Source organism: Mustela lutreola, chromosome 6 (genome assembly GCF_030435805.1).
Source record: "Mustela lutreola isolate mMusLut2 chromosome 6, mMusLut2.pri, whole genome shotgun sequence".
Classification (NCBI taxonomy): domain Eukaryota; kingdom Metazoa; phylum Chordata; class Mammalia; order Carnivora; family Mustelidae; genus Mustela; species Mustela lutreola.
Window position 1 is genome coordinate 147,530,019 of NC_081295.1, and position 18,863 is coordinate 147,548,881.

General features: G+C 51.6%; 1 protein-coding gene across 1 annotated transcript in view; it reads left to right on the plus strand.

Moving 5' to 3' along the window:
• Positions 1–18,863, plus strand: part of GMPR (guanosine monophosphate reductase) — a 41,383-nt gene that overhangs the window by 19,676 nt on the left and 2,844 nt on the right. The window contains exons 5-8 of the mRNA XM_059179411.1: positions 4,039–4,120; positions 7,548–7,654; positions 14,806–14,848; positions 17,521–17,680. Of these exons, the coding sequence (XP_059035394.1) occupies positions 4,039–4,120; positions 7,548–7,654; positions 14,806–14,848; positions 17,521–17,680 (392 nt within the window). The remainder of the gene's footprint in view (positions 1–4,038; positions 4,121–7,547; positions 7,655–14,805; positions 14,849–17,520; positions 17,681–18,863) is intronic.

Here is an 18,863-nt window from a genome sequence, read left to right on the forward strand (position 1 = left end):
TGGGTCTAAAGGGAAGCTGGCAACATCAGGGCCAAACGGTCTTGGTTTTGGTTTTGGCCCAGGGGAACCTCTTTAAACCTGTTGCTTTATTTATTTATTTATTTATTTTGCTTTTTTTCTTTTCTTCTTGTTTTTTTTTTGTTTTTGGTGTTTTTTGTTTTGTTTTGTTTGGTTGGTTTTTTTGCTTTTGCTTTTCACTGGGCCCCCATGCCTCTCCTTGACCTTGAACAGAGGGAGACTGTCTCTCGCAGCAGAGCTTGGGAGTGCGGGCCCTGGAGGGGGCTCGGCCTCCCCCGAAAGAGGGTTGCCCCGCGGACATTCCTCCTGCCTGTCTCGGTACCCCCTGATCCCTGGGAGGGTCCAGAGTTTGCAGTTGGTCGCGAACGCCTGGGAAACGAGCCTGTGCTGCATTTGTGGCCACGTTCCGGCCATGCTATCTGCACCAGCCAGGAGCTGCATTGGGCCCAGATAGGCTGAATCCTGCTTATCACCCAGGCCAGCCGCATGTGCCGGCACCCCTCTTACCTCCCCGCTGAATCACCCCTGAATCGAATCACCCCATGCGCTGTTTCCTGGGTGGGGCCTGAGGCCAAGCCGGGGGCCCCATCACGTCCTGTCGTCCTTCTCACGTCTGATTTTGCCTTTCCCTTTCTCCCTTAGTGTTTGCCTTTCTTGGTATCCACTTTGATGAGATGGCTTTTTACTCCTGCATGGGGCAGGTCAGCCTTCCTGCCTCTGTCTTCCGCATCCTTGTTGAGTTGTCCTCGTGCCGGAGGTGCTTCCTGCTCACTCTGGGTTTTTCCGCCCGGCTGCTTCTCTGCAGTGACCGATCACCTTCCAGCCACTGGTTAAGGAGCTCCACCGGTGGCCGAGGGAGAATGGGGACACCCATGCAAGCCTCCAGCCTACCAGGAAGGGTCACCGTCCTCATGCTTTAAACTTACTTTGAGGGCGCCCGGGTGGCTCATTTGGTTAAGCGTCTGCCTTCAGCTCAGGTCATGATCCCAGAGTCCTGGGATCAAGCCCCGCATCTGGCTTCTTGTTCAGTGGGGAGTCTGCGTCTCCCTCTGCATCTGCATCTTCCCTGCTTATGCTCCCTCTCTCTCAAATACATACAGACGATCTTTAAAAAAAATAAACTGACTTTGAGTCTGTGTGGTTGGACCTGGTGCATCCGTCATGAACTGGCTTGAATTTATTTGGTGTAAAGAAGGCCCTTTAGAAAATCAAATGATTTGTTGGCAGCACCAGATCGGTGGTAGAAAATATCCACACTGAAAGTGAAACTATGGAGTGAGCTGAGAGTAACTTCTTCTGAGTTATGTTTGTGTGTATTTTCATTTTTTAATTGTTTTTATTTTTAAAATTTAAAAAAAAGTTTTCTTTTTTAGTAAGACCAGTGGTGAGGGAGACTTGAGAGCTTGGAGTCTTGTTTCTCGAGTTCCTATTAACTCCTTGGCTACAAAGTTGATGTTGGTCCTTGTGCTGAAATAAAACAAAACTCAAAACCCCAAACCACCAGACTTTGTCATAAAATTAATGCAATTCCTGGGGCGCCTGGGTGCCTCAGTCGATTAAGTGTCTGACTCTTGGTTTCTACTCAGGCTGTGATCTCAGGGTCCTGGGATCAAGCCCTGCGTCGGAGTCTGTGTTCAGCTTGAAGTCTGTTTTGGATGCTTTCTCTCCCTCTGCTCCTCCCGGTTGTGATCTCTCTCTCTCTTTCTTTCTTTTCTTTTTTAAGATTTTATTTATTTTTTTGACAGACAGAGATCACAAGTAGGCAGAGAGGCCGGCAGAGAGAGGAGGAAGCAGGCTTCCCACGGAGCAGAGAGCCCGATGCGGGACTCGATCCCAGGACCCTGAGATCATGACCTGAGCCGAAGGCAGCGGCTTAATCCACTGAGCCACCCAGGCGCCCCGCATTCTCGTGTTTAAATCGTTGGCCTCAGCTGTGAGTGTTCCCTCCAGAGAGGATCCTGGAAGTACACTCTCTAGATCAAAGGATATTTGTATTCTTGCATTTGCTCTGTGTGGACAAATTGCTTCCCAGGGAAACCTGTGCTAAAGGAGACCTTGCACCAGCGGAGAAAGACAGTGTCTGTTTCCTCTTTGGTATTTAGTTGTGATTGTCCTTGATAATTTGAGTGACGAGTACTACCTCACTAGTATCTGACTTTGAATGTGATGATTAGAGGGGTACCTGGTTAAGCATCTGCCTTCGGCTCAGGTCATGATCTCGGGGTCCTGGGATCGAGTCCCAGGGCAGGCTCCCTGCTCAGAGGGGAGTCCACTTCTCCCTCTCCTCCTTCCTCTGATGTTCTCTCGGGCTCGCTCTCTCTCTGTCAAATAAATAAATAAAATCTTTAAAAAAAAATAAATACAGTGATTGGCGATGGTGAATGCTTTCCGTGTGTGCATTGGCCACTTTTATTTATTTATTTTTAGTTTGTTCATGTCCTTTGGCAGTCACTTTGTGAGGCATTAGCATTTCTTTTGCAGATTTGGGGGAGCTTTAATCATGTTAGGAACGCACGGTCATAATCGCAGGGATTTTTCTGTGCCACATGACTTGCCGCTTCGTTTTGTTGATTATATGAGTGTGCATGTGTGTGTGTGTATGTGTGTATACCTATAGATCTTTTTTCCATTTTTATGGTTATGAGAGTCACGTCTTCGAGGTGTTCTAAATATGGAAGGGCACAACTTTTAACTCTTGCATCCATCTGAAGCTGGTTTTGGGGACCAGTATGAATGAGAATCTATGGTCTTACTTCCAGAAGCTCCCTTTCCCCAGCACCGTCCGTTGAAACCTTGTTCTGCTGCTTACTGATGTGTAATGTGCCCCTCATTATATACAATATTCTCAATGTCCCGGTCCTTTTTCTGGACTGTCTAGCATTTTCAGTGGTCAGATGGCTGTTGGATTAAAGCAGCTCTGAGCCTTCCTCTTCCGTCTTTCTAAGATACTTTTATACTGAGTTAAAAATATACCAAGTTTGTGTAGGTTAAAAAAGAAAAATACCCCCCCACCCCACTCCGCCAACCCAGGAATGAATTCAGTGAAAAGAAAAAGACACTGGCACTTCAACGCAAAAAAAAAAAAAAAAAAAAAAAATCATGGTAGCATGAGTAGGCATGCATTTCCCAAAATAAGACTCTGTGCTGTCGTGAATGTTCAGTTAGGCATCTCGCCAAGGAGCCTATGGACCAGCCAAAGAATCTGCAGGGCAGTGAGTTATAATAGAGAGGGCTGTTTTCATGCTCACCTGCCCTTGCAGGGAAAGAACTTGTAGAGTCTCCAAACCAGATGCATCCTTAAGGTTTTAAGCTTCTGCCATGTCCTGGCTTCCTGGTTTCTTCTTAGGGCCACAGCCTTGAGTTCTGAAATTGGAGTGGGATGCAGTGGTGTTGGTCCATAAAAGCTCACCTGCCCTTTCTTGTCCGGGTGGAAACCACCAACCCTTGCGGGGGGGACACACAGGCATTCCCCATTGGTGAGATGATCGCCAGGTTTCGTATTCCAGAGGTCCTGGAGTTCCATAAATGTTCGTCAAGGATGGTGTCGTCTCTGAAACACATTATGCCCCACAGTAAAGGTGATAATCATCTGAGAGAGTGTTTCGTTGCTTTTTTTAAAAAATATATTTGGGTTCTCTGTAGGATTTTACTTTGTCCACCACAGACATGTTCAAACGCTCTGCCCTAGATGGCCGCCAGTCTCTTGTAGTTCTAAAAATTACACACTTGGCATACCTTCTCCTGCCATCAGCTCAGCCCACTGTGGTCTCAGGTGTCGGATTCTGTGTTCCTGTTCATTAGAGGAGGACACCAGGGGACTGTCCTGACCCACCATCTAGATTTGCTCTAGAATCAGAGATTCAGTCCATTGTGCTGCTGACCTCCCTCTCTTGGCCCCCAGGGCACCTGGGGGCTTCAGGACGTGTCTGACTGTGTGGCCAGGTGTGGAGTTGTTCATTCCCTCATCTTTGTGTCACCAGGAATAGTCTGTGATCATGGGCTGTGTTCTTTCTGTCTCAGGCAGGGAACGTGGTAACAGGGGAGATGGTCGAAGAGCTTCTTCTTTCTGGAGCAGACATAATCAAAGTCGGCGTTGGACCAGGTAAGGCTTGCTGGGAAGTCCCGCAGGGGCTGTGTGGCAGGCGCTGGGGTGTGGGCCTTGGGGAAACTGGTGATGTGGTCAGAAGGGAGCCCCCGGGGGCCCCAGCCACAAGCATAAAGCCCTTTTCTTTTGGAAGTATCACACCACTTTTGGAAGTTGAGCTTCCAAAAGAAGCTCTTTTAGGAAATGTCATTGGGTTGCTTTCTGATGCCCCCACGGAGGGCTTAAAGGAGCTGGGATGTGGGTAGAATGGGAGGTCCTGGTTTTCAGAGCACTAACGTGGAAGAAGAGAATGCAGGTTTCATCAGTGATCCTATGAACCTTGAAGAGGAAGGCCAGGGTGTGAAGAATCGTGGGGACGGTTAATGGACATGACTCCGTCTCCCCGCTCTCATCACCTGAACATATCCAGCTCTGTTTGCCCGTATCCTCTTGGGCATTCTCTCCTAGGACCACCCAATGGCATCTTGAGTGGGGGGGAGCAAGGCAGAGCCTTTCTCTCCTTGACCGAGCAGCTCCTTTCTCTCCGGGGCCAGGTGGCGGCCTCCTTCCCTTTGGCGAGCCTTGAGCACGAGCATGCCTGTTTCTCCCTCGCACATCCCCTTCCTAAACAAACACTAACGGTGGAGAGGAGGGAAGAAGCTATACATTCTCAGCTGGGAATAAAAAAATAGCAAAGATTTTTAAAATACCACCCACCCAAAGAACACTACCAAAAAAGGAAGCAAACCGTCTAGCCATATGAGAAGAGTGTGGGAATGCGCGGCCGGGGGCAGGAGACATCGTTGTGTTGTTGACTTGGCACAGCCATCGGCCTTGCGGGAACCGGATGTGTATGAAGCAAGGATTAGGGAAGAAGAGGCTTCTGTAGGCTCCCCAGAGGACTGGAGTGTTTAATATCCAGGAAAACCCTCAAGATTGGGCTTTAGATACTTTATAGCTACTCGGGCCAACCAACCCAACCAACGACGTAGTCCAAGCAAGAGGAATGACAGCTCCGGTTCTTACCGAGGAGCTCCCGGCTTAGGACAGGCTGTAAAAGACTGAGCTAGTAAAGAACAGGCTCCTAACAGACCAGGAAGACTCTTTCTTTCAAAAGCAGGACGCTCACGGGTCACCTGGTCCATCAGAGATACGTACAGAATGTCAACCAGCTGCCACTGCGCTGGGGGCGGGACATGAAGGTACATAGGTCGTCGTCTCGGCTCTCAAAGAGCTGTTCCTGAGGTACTCGAGGTAATTCCGAGCATGCAGCTGGTCTTGTTTCCTTCCTGCACTCCCTCTGCGTATACACTCTGGTTCCCCGGAAGACTGAGGGTCCTTCTGAGGTCGCTGTGTGCCCCACCCCCTCCCCCCAGCCCAGGCAGGCCTGTCTTAGTAGAACAGATATGACCAAAGAGGGTAAGAAGCTTTGTTAGAGGCCCTTCTTCAAACTGATTGGAGATGACATTTAAGTTTCATGAATTCTTTAGAGTAAAAATACTGAGTATTCCGTGAATGACAGCATTAAGAATGGGCGTCCTGCCTCTGTAACTGGGAGAAAACACGCATCTAATTTCTCCATTCAACCTGAGCATTAATCAAGACCGTTCCCATGCCTTGTTTGGAAGTCCTTCCTTGGCTCTTTCCAAGAAAGGTGACTGGCCTGATCTCTGTAGAGGTCTGTCCCTGGGGCAGAGCTCTGGAGCCCTGGGGGTAGAGACCCCCTGCCTTCCTGCGAGACTCTGGCTGTGGGGTGGGAGTGGAGAAAAGCCAATTAGGAAGGAGAGATTAGGAAATGAATCCTGCCTTGCACAATGCTGGTCTGGTGCGTGGGGCAGAGGGTGCTTTGGCAGGGAGAGGCGCTCTGCTGGCTCCAGGATTGTGGGCAGTGCACGTGAGGATGAACGTGAAGAAATGTTATTCTGCCCTGTAGCTGCATGGGTCGGAGGAAAGGGGCTCCTCCATCCTTCTGGTTTTCTTGCTGAATCCAGGCCTGGAATTGTGGATGTGGTTCTCTGCCTCTTCCTGTCCCCAAGGTCCTGGAGAGAGACCTGGAGGGTGGGGGGCTGTGAAGGCATCAGTGGTGATGAAGAAGTGGGGGTTCCAGTAGCCTTGCCCCTGGGCCTGATGGCCCTGGAGTTCAAGCCCCGTTGACGGAGCTGGGAAACAGGGGAGCCACAGGCATGTGGGTGACTCATCTATTCTTAAGTTCACACATTCTTTTAGTGACTATTTATAGCCCCCTTCTCATGTAGGAGCCTCTGTTCTCAGCGCTGGGTCTACAACAATGACAGTCCGGGGAGCTTACCGTCCAGCGGAGAAAACACATTCCCTGCGCTCTTACACAAAGAATTATTTAAATGCCTCTGTTTGAAGTGAGCACTGTGCGGAACAACTCTCCCGAGGGAGTGACATTTAAGATAAAGCCTGAAAGATGAGAAGCATTGGCAGGACCAGGGGCTTGGTTCATAGGGAGTGGTTGGACAGAAGGTACAGCACGTACAGAGAATCCCCAGGGAGGGGGCGAAACTCCCTGTGCCCGAGGAACTGGACCGTCCCGTAGCTGGCGTGTAGGAGGGAGAGCGAGGTGGTGGCCAAGGAGGGTAGCAGGTGGACATTCAGGATTTTGGTCTGGGTGATCTTGGGGGGCCGGGGAGGGGTGCTCATTTGAGGGGAGGGAGGGTCTGGACTTGAACCGGGGGACAGGTGCTGGAGATGGTGGTGCTCTGAGCGTGACTCAGCCTGGACCTAGCTGGAACCATACCCTGCAGACGGGTCCACCCACCAGGACTGGGGTTGACTATGGGAAAGCCAGAGGTCAAGGACAGTTGAGGGCATCTGGATAGCTGGTCCTGAAACAGAAGCTGGACCCGCATCCCAGGCTAGACGGGGACCCTGGACAGGACAGGCGGTCATGAGGACCAGGAGGCTGGGGCCCCCCGAGGACGGAGCTGGGCGGGAGGGGTGTGGGCATGGGCTTAGTGACAGACCGCAACCCCGTGCGTCAGTGTTTCCAATTCTGTTGCATAGGCAAGGCCGAGAGGCTCAGAGAAGTTAGAAATTTGACAGAAGTTGAAGGCAAAGAGGCTGTGGGAGGAGCCCTGGGGGTTCCCTTGAAGTCTAGCATGGTGGTGCTGAAAGGCGCAGGCCATGGAGAGGGACTGGATACAAGCAGGCAGAGGTGGGGGCTGATGTCATGGTGAGTGGCGGTGACAGTGTCCCGGGCCTCAGCGGTTGACAATGATGAGGACCAGAGATCACGTGGCTTGATGGTGTGGCTCTCACCACCCGCCCCGCCCCGACAGAAGGAAAATGTTGTCATCTTGTGTCCCCTCCCCCAGTAAATCGGGGCTGGGCTGTGTGCCAGGGACGCAGTTTTGCTTCATAGCGCGTTCTGCTCATTCTCGACCATCTCTCTTTGGGCTCCACCTCTCCTGCCCTCCAGGTTCCGTGTGCACCACCCGCACCAAGACGGGAGTGGGCTACCCCCAGCTCAGCGCCGTGATCGAATGCGCCGACTCTGCCCACGGCCTGAAGGGACACATCATCTCCGTAAGTCTCCCACGGGGCAGGGGGATGGGTGTGAGAACATCTCGGGACTTGGGGGGAGGCCCCAGTTCCTGGACCCCCGAGGAAGCCTGTTTCCTGGCTGCCCTTCGTCTCGTTGGCATCCTGTGGGCTTGGCCGTGAGCCTGGCACCTTGGTCCCAGCACGAGGTCCCACACACCTCGTGTGTCGCAGCAGGCATCTGGTCCCAGCCCAGTCGCATGTGGCAGAGACCCAGGCCCCCCTCCTTACTGACTCTGCACTGAGGGACGAAGACACGGGAGCCAGTAACGACTCACGGCGTCGGGTGGCGTGTTGGGGGATTTGTGGGGAGCCTGGAGAAGATGCCACATGCTTGTTTGCTACAAAGCACCCCAGCCTGGGTAGATCAAGGAAGAGGCAGTCCCTGTCTAGCAGGTGTGGAGGCTGGAAGTCCGAGCTTGAGGTCTCAGCGGGGTCTAGAGGGCTGCGGGGAAGGCTCTGTTGCAAACTTCCAGCGCCCGTGGCTGGTGGCGCCATAGCTCCCGTCCTCATGTGGCGTCCTCCCTGTGCGTATGTGCGCGCATGTCCACCATTTCTCCTTTTGGTAAGGATGCCAGTCATGTTGGATTAGGGGCCACTGGTCGCTTACCGGAGTGAGAGTGGATCCAGTGACGTGTTGGGGGCAGAAGGAGGTTGCAGTAGGTTGAGGAGTCTATGGGAAGGGGTGAGACCGTGATCTAGCAGCACTTCCAGGAAGCTCCTGGCAGGACAGCAGCCTGGGATGCAGCCACTAAACATTAAAGATTGAGTGAATGAGTTAATGCCAAGTTAGTATCTGTCCTCAGCGTAGCCGTAATTCGGATCCTCCTTCGCTGATGTGGCAACCATTCAGACCATCGAAGAGATAATCCTGGCTCTCCCCTTCCAGGTAAAATGCTCAGAATAGGAAAGAACATGTGGGGTAAAATTGGGCAGACTCAGAACCATGGCTTCCACTTAATGTGTCTTTCTTTTTTAACATGATATTATATATATATATTTTTTTTCTCTTTTTTTTACGAATTCTGAATTCATAGTGTAATTGTAGTGGTTCCATAACAGTGTTGACTCGACTGTATTAAATTAAACTCTCAGACCTTTTCCCTGTCCAGTTGCTGAACCAGTCTCCCACATTAAGTAATTGATAGATGATTTAAAAAAAAAATTTACAAATGCATCAGATTACATATCCCTGCAGAATGATGTCTTGTTGATTTCACCCCAGCTCTGCAACAAGTTGACCTGTGATTTCTGGACGTGCTTTGAGGATACGATGCTACTCTTTAAATACGTGCTCCTTCCCTCGTTTTGAGCCCCAGTTTAGCATTTGAGGGCTGTGACGGCTGTTGTCCTGTCCTGACCTCGTAGTCCAGGGCGGATTCCCATCCATTCTTCATGCAGGCTTTCCACCCATCCATCCAGTCCTTCAGCACGTTTTTATTGAGCATCTACTATGTGCTAGACAAGAAAGGTTTGTTGGTCGCTGACCGCTCTGAGACCCTGCATGCCTCACCCCTTTGCTGAGCTTTGGTCCCAGGGCCCGAGGGAACACTTATTTATTGTGTGCAAAAGGCTGAGTGCTGTGATCCAACTCACTGCACGGTCTCCGGGACACCAGTGGGTCCCAGGGGTTCCCTGGGGCCTTCTTCTGGGCTGGCTGCCTGAGAATCACCAGGGAAGCTTTCTTAAAAAGACATTCCTAGACCCCGTCTAAGCAAAGATGACTCTTATGAGGTTGGCCCTGAAAGCATCCTATACCACATGACTGTTTTCACCATCAAGAGTCTTCCACAAAATTCGGGCCCTGTGTCCTGTATACCATTTCCATATCAGGGAGCTGTCAAATGAAGGGCTCTACTGGGAACATGTTCCGAGTTCCCCTACTTGTGTCCTTCTAGAAGTTTCACGCCTGCTTGTTGATAGAACCCTATTTGGGGAGGGTTGGGGGGGAAAGGGAGGCTCTGCTTGCAGTCAACTTGGGTTCTCTTTGATAAGCTTCTTTTAGTGGTTGTTTCAGTGCCGTGCCCAGACCAACAGCATCAGTATCAACTGAGAACTTGTTAGAAGTTCTCAGGCTTACCGAATCAGCAGCGCTGAAGGGGAGGCCCAGGAATGTGTTTTAACCAGCCCTCCAGGTAGTCGTGATGCGCTCTTGAGTTTGAGAAGTGCTGGTTCCTGTCGTGGCGTCCGTGTTCAGAGCCGGGTCTCGCCTGCCAGTGCCTGGGGAACGACTCCTCTGAGTTGGTCCAACAGGGACAGTGACCGCCCAGGCTTGCAGTCAGGGACCTCCCCGGTTCCCAGTAATGGTGAAAGATTACCCGGATGGGGGCCCACAATGCGTGTGTAGCTGGAAGGCCAGACGCAGTTCACAGGCTCACCTGGGATCGGCGCCCTTGACCTGAGCTCCTCCCTCCTGGCCAGCTGAGTGCCTTGGCATTCAGAGCGGCCGTTTCTGCGACCGCCCCTGTGTCTCACAAGCAGATTTCTCCCACTTGCCAGTCATCCCTAAAGCCACTGGAAACCCACCATGCGTTTTGGATCCTGCTACTCTGCCCAGTTGCCATCCAGCTGTCTCCTGTCACACTTTGGTTGCTGAATTAGCACATCCACGCTGTTGAAATTCAGTAAAAAGGAAGTCACAGCAGGGGGCTGTTCGCAGGTGCTGATGCTCAAGGGGCTGGACTTGAATCGGGTTTCTATTTATTGTGGCCCACATGGGGTTCCGAGAGGCAGAGAGCTGTAGATTCAGGACACCCCCTATGTAGGTGAAGATTGAGGTGTGACTAGTTAGTTTTGTCTTGTCATCTGCTAGGGACATCACCCAAAAGAGAATTTTCAAGATGAAAACAGACTTAGAAGAAGGAATGACTAGTGTTTCCTGAGCATCTACTACCTTCCAGGCACAAGGCACTTTGAATTTCTGATTCTTGGAACAACCTGACAAACTAGCAGTTAGTTTCACTTGACAGGTGTATTAGGCAGGGGGCATGTGTGTCTGTGTGTGTGCACGTGTGTATGTGTGTGGCAAGAGAGGAGGTGGAGGAGGTATTTATTATAAGGAATTGGTTCATGTGATTATGGGAGCTGAGAAGTCCCAAGATGTGCAGGGTGAGTTGCCAAGCTAGAGACCTAGGAGAGCTGATGTTATAGTTCCAGTGTGAGTCTGAGGGCCTAAGAGCCAGGAAGAGCTCATGTTTCAGTTGAGTTAAAAGGCAGGAAAAAGCCCATGTTCATTCAGAGGCAGTCAGTCAAGAAAGATTCACTCGAGGAGGGTCAGCCCTGTTGTTCTGGTCATGCCTTCAGCTGATTAGATGGGGCCCACCCATGCCAGGAGGACAATCTGCTTTACTCAGTCTACCAATTCAAATGTTAATCTCATCCAAAAAAAAAAAAAAAAGAAGAGAGAGAAGAGAAAGAAAAGGAAAAGAAGAGAACCCTCCCAGAAACCCCCAGACTAATGTTTGATGAGGTTTCTAAGCACTCTGGCCTATTCCAGCTGATACATAAATTAGCCTTTGCAACCAGGTGGGCTCCGAAGCTTCAGGATCTTAAGGAATTTGTCCAGCATCCCTACTGGCAACATTCAGACTGAGGCCTGTTTATCTTCCCTTGACTGCTTCCCCCCATTTGGAAAATGAGGAGGTCACGGTCAGTCTCCGATGCATGGTTAAAAGGGGAGGGATTCGAACCTCCAGTGAGTTCACGATCCACTGATAACCAAGCACTCTTTGGACTTTGTGCTGCTTTATATGACCTAGAAAGAAGTCCTGGGAGTAGACAGGGATCCCTATGGTCTCTTCTTGCCTCAAGCTCCAGCATTTTAATCAGTGCATTTTATAAAGAGTGCTTATCGAGGCTCAGGAGGCCCTGTATCATGAAGGATCCAGATGATTCAAAGTCATCCCCAAACTTTTCCTTTTCTGCGCATGGTCATCAGTGCTTATACTGGTCCACTGACCCTCTGCAGAAAAGTAAAGGCAGATCAGCAAATTTCTGATAATTTTAATGATTTAATATAGCATTTCAGAAGCAGTTAGACCATTCTTTCGCAAGACTTAAAGTTATGCTTAAAGTTAAAATTTTTTGAGGGTGAAAAATTCCTCAACAGGATAGGTTTAGCCTAGAAAAACTTAGAAAATACAGATAAATATAAAGGTTCCTGGAACTGTTAGCCTCTTAAGAGAACCACGGCTAATAATCTAATAAGTATGCTTCTAGACAAGTTTTATGTTTTTAAAATATTATTTATTTTTGTTTTTGGATGTTTTTATAATGTATACCTAACCAGAGTTGTAAGATCTTATTCTAACATTGTTGCTGTGTGACTTTGGGCAAGTCACTCAACCTTTCTGAGCTCCCCTCAGTCCACCCCCACCCCCGCCCGTTTACAGAAATATCAACTTCAGGTGCTTCTGGTGTTTGAATGGAAAAATGAAATTGTAACAGCCCCGGCACATAGTAGGTGCTTGATTTGAATTCCCTCTGCCCGTCCCCGTACTTGCTTTTCCCGCCCTTGGTTTTAGAGCAGGGCAAGTATTCTTAAGAAGAAAAGATATGCCGATAGTTCACAGACAGAGTTCCATGATGCTTTTTCTCCTGAAATACAACGGGAACACTCTTGAAAAACAAAACAAGCAGTTCTTTGAATATTTGCACATTGTTTTTGAAAACGTTCCGGCACCTGTGATGTTTCTGTGCAAAAATAAATGTGTGTCTTAGATCGCAGAGCTCTGCCCCTCCTGCCCTTGCCTCCTGACAGCATGAAAAGGACGCTTTGAACAGCTTCTGGAAATCACCCGTGAACAGGAGTAGGGAGCAGACTCCTTTGCCCTAAAGCATATCACAACATCGGGTTGCACGGGGTTAAATGCGCAGTCTGGTGTGGTTGGTCTGCCCTATATAAATGCATTTCCAAGTACAGTGAGCAGAAGATGCTGCTGTAAGTCGGATTTCCTCTCGGGGGCACGTCACGGAGCCTTCTTAACCGTGGTCGTCTTGGCCCATTCTGGGAGGAGAAGAGCTCCTTTTCAAGGATCCCAGTGGTCTCCTCCCTAACCACAAGAATGTGGAATTTTCTGGGTCCCACATGAACCGCTGTGGCAGTCACAGCTTGCAAGCCTGGGAGTGTGTTGTGTGGTGTGTGTGTGTGTGTGTGTGTGTGTGGTTTCAAGTCCAAAAATGTCCTCCTGTAATGGGGGTGTGAATTTGTTTAATCTTCTTAGGTCATGTGTTTGAAAGCCTATCGAGTATAAAACTGGTTTTGGTAAAGAGATAACGTATTAAAAGAAGTTGCAGGGCCAGTGAAGGGCATGGAGGGGGCTTGTAGCTTTGGAAGAGGAAGTAGATACGCCAGAGCTTGGGCCCCAGCACACAGCAGCAGGAAATGACCACTCCCCAGCACCCGTGGCCCTCCGGGGGTCAGAGAGATGACACGTGACTGTAGGCTTTATCACATCTCAAAGATAGGTGTTTTTTTGCTTTTTGTTTTTGTTTTTGTTTTTTTAAATGAAAGATCTTTGGCAGCCCCACATCAGGACGAGCCTCTTGGCACTGTTTTTCCAACAGTCTTTGCCTCCTTGGTGTCTGTGGGCTGCATTTTGGGTAATGCTCACCAAATTTCCACTTTTTCATCCTTGCATTCTGTTACAGCGATCTGTGATCGTTGATGACGGTTCAGCCAAAGTTCAGGAGATGGTTGGCATTTCTTAGCAATAAAGTTTTTTTTTTAATTAAGCTGTGTACCTTTTTTTTTTAGACAGTAAAGCTGTCGCACAGAGGAGTGTACACATAATTTCTCTCTGCGCTGGGGAACCACAAAATTCATTTGACCCACTTTGTTGGGATACTCACTTTATTGCTTGTGGTCTGGAACCAAACCTGCAATATTTCTGGGGTGTGCCCGTAACAGACGCGATGGAGGAAATCGTTACAGGCAATAAATATTCATAAAAAAAAAAAAAAAGAGTTCAAGCTTTCACATCCACCTTTGGATCCCAACTGCAAAGAAGTTAAGGAGGCAGAAATTAAGTTATAGCTCATGGAGTGACAGGTCTTAAAAGCAGATAAAAAAGGGAAATGAGTCACAGAGACCCCCCATTCTCCATGGGAGATGGTGGTCATCGCGGTTGGCTGGATGCCCTCCGGCTCTGGGGGCACACACCCCCTCCTGCCAGTTGTGATGCCCGGTAGCCCAGACAGCCTGTGTCCTCAAGGCAGGTGGGTCCTACCTTCCAGGGACAGGTGCTTGCCTCTGAGACCTTGGTGCTCCTCCTAGACCCGCTCTGAGCTCAGAACCCTAGGCCTTTGCCTCTCTCTCCGTGGCGTCTGGTGGCAACTCCGGGCCACCCTCGCTGGCCTTCTCCTTGGACGTCACACAGACCACATTGGGAAGAGCAGGTAGCAGCTTGTGTTGGTAACGGTGCCCGGCAGGCTCTGTATTCTGGAAGCCCCACACTGTGCTGCTGGTGTTCCCCGCCCACCCCCATGGCTGCACAGTGCTGAGCTGGGCAGCCCAAGGTGACCGCCCTGCTGGGCATTAAAGCAGCTCCAGGCGTGTGCTCTCTGTGGGTAGAGTGGGGATCAGGAAGGTACGTTTGGTTTTAAGCTAACTGGGCCCATTACGGGAAGGTGGATCGGGGCTGTGTGGGGTGGCAGGAAGGTTAAAGGAACTCCGTGTCCTTTCGCAGCTCATAAAGTAATTCAGCTCTTACCACCTAAACTTCCCCTCACGCTGGGCAGAGGGGGAAAGGGGGACTGTGGGATGAGAGTGAACTCGGACGGCCCTGGTCAGGCATCCGGCTTCCGGGGTGGGTGGGGGGCGGGGGGCTGGGATGCAGACAGGTGGGCAGGTGGTGGGTGAGGCAGACCCAGAGAGGAAACCCCAAGAGGCTGGGGGATGAAGGTGTAATATCGACGGGAGCAAACTTAAGTCCAAACACAGTGACTGAGGAAGGCTGGAACTGGAGTGGACTCTGAGGGTCGCTTTTTTGGCGGCGGGGGGGGGGGGGGCTTGCCCTTGGCTGAGGGTGCGTTGGAGAGCCCCTCCTGATGACCTAATCGCCCCAGGGGAGGGGGACCGCCTGGCCAAGGGTGTCCCCGCTGACTGACACCCTTTCCTTGCTTTTCCCTCTTTGAAGGACGGAGGCTGCACGTGTCCAGGAGATGTCGCCAAAGCCTTTGGTAAGAGGACAGGGAGGGAGGGGCGGGAGTTCCCGGCCACGGCGCGCGCTGGCCTCCGGTGGGAACCTGAATGAAGAGGCGGGACGTGCTGGGAAATTCTGGGCCAGTCCCGAGTTTCCCCGTCCCTGGATTTCAGCCCCGATTGGCCAGAATCCTGACTGTTGGTTTGGTTCTGCGGAGCCGGCAGGGTGCCCAGGGGGTGGAAGGGGGTAGACAGCCTGTAAGCCAGGAGTGGGTGAGGTCATGGCTTAGACGGCGCAGGGAGCCCCCGGAGGAGGCCAGCACCAGGTCTGAAGCACAGCGACTTCAGGGAGGGTTTCCAGGTTCTAAGTTGGGGCAACCTTGAGGGAAGGGCGAGTGTCCCTCGGAAGTTTCTCCCCCTCCGGACTGAGGAGCCTGTGTCCCACCAGGGGGCAGCAGCGGCCAACTGTGATGCGGGGGGGGGGGGGGGGGGCTTTGGGGAAGGGCAGGGGGCGGGGGCAGGGGTGGGAGGGGGCTGGCCTTTTCTTGGGAAAGCCCTAGTTTTCCCCATGTTGTGCCCTGCACTTGCCACTTGACCTTGGCATAGTGCGTGCAGATTGTGCGTGCCCAGGGGTGACAGAAAAACAGCCCATGCGGCCCCACCCCCTTTTCTGAGGCCAGGGCCAAGTTCACGGTTGACTCCTCTCCCCCTTTTTTTCCTGTGGAGGTGAACTTTCTGTCTCAAGTGTTCCTACGGAGTGCCAGGGGTCCTTCCCCTTACCTGCATTTGGCACCTTCTACGTTTTCTGACTACTGCTTTGGAGACCTTCCCATGAACTGTCTTAGGTTTAGGCTTGGATTCCCTGCCTCCCTCCAGTTTCCCTCCCTCTCTCTCTCTTCTCTCTCTTTTTCTTCTAATAAAATACTGATGGGGACAAGGAGACAGGGACAGGATTCTTAGCAGCGGGGTTCTGTACCAACCCTGGGGAACGTCCTGCAAACAGGCAGCCTTCTGATGTAATCCCCTTCTGATTGTGTGTCTTGGTTATGGAAGGGAACACACGGGTCCTCTGTGTCATCCCAGGCGCCTACTTTATAGTTGAGCCTGAGGCTCTGAGAGGTGAGTGTGACAAAGTGAGGGTCCCATAGCTGGTGGCCGAGCAAGGGGAGTTAGGACCCCTGCTCCGCTTGTGTGTGCATGCCCGCTTTATCTGGATCACTAGCCACAGACCCTTGGGCTCCCTGCACAGACTAGGAGCAGGCACGCTTTTCAAGGGACCGATTGGTGAAGAAGGTGCCTCGTTAGGTAACGGTCCCTGGTCTTTGGAATCCGCTGTGACATCTTTTCCTTCGCTCTTTTTCTGGGGAGCCTGGCCTGGCCTGGGCTGAGGCTCGGCGGAGGGCGGGAGAGGGGCTGCGTCCGTGAAAATGTTGGTGCGGGAGGGACGGGAGAACGCTCAGAGACAGAAATAATCGGAAGCCACTTCAAAGGCTTGTCGGGGTGGGTCTGTGCTCTGGGTTCGTGCTGTTGACATCTGCTGCTGGGGTCGTGGTCATTGCAAGACCTGGCTGGACACTGATCTTCCTCTGCCCCGTCGAAGTCATGGCAGGGCAGGTGGGGTGGGGGGCAAACCTCCCTTTCTCCCCAAGTAAGTCTCAACGTAAGATCCTCCACCCCCATTTGTTACTGAAAATTGATAAAGCGCATCTTAAAAATTTTTATTAAAATTCCAATTTTTGAAAAACAGAAAATCCAGCCTGGGTACCCTGCCCTAATTATGCTCTAGCCAACCCCCCTCGCCACCCCCCCCCCCACAATGTTTGCTGTGTGTTCCTTCTGCACAAGTTACGTGGCTTCCAATATTTAACATTGGGTTTTAGCTTAATGACTTCAGGCTTCTTAAACACACAGGCAGCACTCAAAACCTCTTGGTGCTTCCTTAGGTCAAATCAAGAAGGAGAAGTACACTGAAGTCATTCAGATGCAGACTGCAGGAGAGATAGTAGGTTTCAGTCCGTTGTGAGGTCTTCCATGACCTACAGAAGCAGAGTGTGAGGGTGCCGCTAGACTCAGGTAGACCAGATGCCTGATGAGGGCACTGGTGGGGTGACTATTGGGGATGAAATCGGGGAACATGCTGTAGAAAATGCTGCCTCGTTTTTGTTTTTGTTTTTGTTTTTTAAGATTTTATTTATTTGACAGAGAGACCACAAGAGCAGGAACACAAGCAGGGGGAGTGAGAGAGGGAGAAGTAGGCTTCTCACTGAGCAGGGAGCCTGACGAGGGGCTCGATCCCAGGACCCTGGGATCATGACCTGAGCCGAAGGCAGATGCTTAATGACTGAGCCTCCCAGGTGCCCCCGTGCTGCCCACTTCTTACTGCCGCTCTGATGATGAGACTCAGACAAGCTGTGTATGGAGGGTGGTCCTAGTCCGTCATTGGTTACCATTAAGACCATTAAGGACTGTCCACTGCCTTAGCCTTCAACTGTGTCTCTTTCTCTGAGTGTCCATCTCCCCCCACACAAGCCTTCTTCACTTTTTCCAGAAAGGGAGAGGTCGAGCTTTTCTCCTGATGATGGCTGGGAGCAAGGAGCGGGGCGGGGTGGAGGGGGGGTCGGATTGGGAGTCGCACGTCGATCCTCCTGGGGCCGATTTTCTCTGAGCTCTTTGCCATGCGGCTGCTTTTTGTCCTACTGTTGGCGTCTAGGCGCCGGCGCGGATTTTGTCATGCTGGGAGGGATGTTTTCGGGCCACACGGAGTGTGCTGGAGAGGTGATCGAGAAAAACGGGCAGAAGCTGAAGCTATTCTACGGGATGAGCTCCGACACGGCCATGAAGAAGCACGCGGGGGGTGTCGCTGAATACAGGTGAGCCGCGGACATCAGTGCCTCGGGAAGGAGTCGCAACACGTGGTCTGCTTGTTAAATAGTCCCGGCTTTTATGCAACTGGCATTTGCTGTGTGTGGGACCCTCAGAAGGCACCAAGGTTCGGGGACAGGATAAAAATATGACGAAAGGGGGATGTGCAAGCAGGTGGGCCTCCTGCTCGGCCAGTCTGGGAGGTGACGCTCCAGACTTTCCCAGGGGTCAGGCAGGCAAGGGTCTTTTTGCTTCGTCCTTCCTGTGGAGCCTTCTGAGAGCTCTGAGTGAGCCCCGTCACCGCCCATCTCCAGCCTGGAACGAAGTCAGGCTGCAGGCATCGGGTTGAAGCCTGGGTTTCCCATTGCGTCTGAAACAGGCGTGGTGCACACTGCTGCGTGGTCAGGCCTTTCTGGAAGGTGCCGTGTTTCCCCTACGGCAGGACTCTCACCTGCCTCCAGGCTCTGACGGTTGACACAGGCAGCATTTTTAGCCATTTAATTGTGTTAGCACAGAAGGGATGATGGCTTCTGCTTTTTTCTTTTTCTTTTTTAAAACAAATCTGTGATCCCCAAATATAACCCGGCCTTTTCTGTTTCACTTCCATGTTAATTGTCTGCATGTGTGTTTGAAGAACCTCAGGACAGCACATATCCACTCCGTGGCCCTGTTCCCTAGAAACTGCCGGTGTCTCTCCTCAGCATTAGCTTGAGGACAGGTCGCAGGAGGTGGACTTTCTCACCAGGGCGTCCGCTGGGAGGGAGGGGTTGCCTTTCTCTGGGAAGCCTCGGGCACCGGGGCGGGAGCTCCAGCCCTCCCTGGTGGACACCCCGCATTCCCTACCATTCATCCCTCACCCGAAAGCTTATCTCGAGGACACGGGAAGCAGGGGTGTTGTCCGAGGTTCAAGTCCTGCTGGAGGTAAATCTCAGCACCCCACTGAGATTCACGGGGCGGGCGGGAGGCGTGGGATGCTCTCCCAAGTGTTCTGTGCTTCAGTGTGGGGGGACCGGTGGACTGATGTCCGATCTCATTCTCCTCTTATGGGGGGACCTGCGTCAAGATGCCACAGTGTGGGGAAGGCAGGGTGGGAGAGGGGAATAGGGAGCTAGGTCTCACCCGCATCCTGGAAACTTCACAAAGTGAGAACAAGAGGATTCTCCTTCCGGTGCAGCCTCAGAAGGCTCTTTC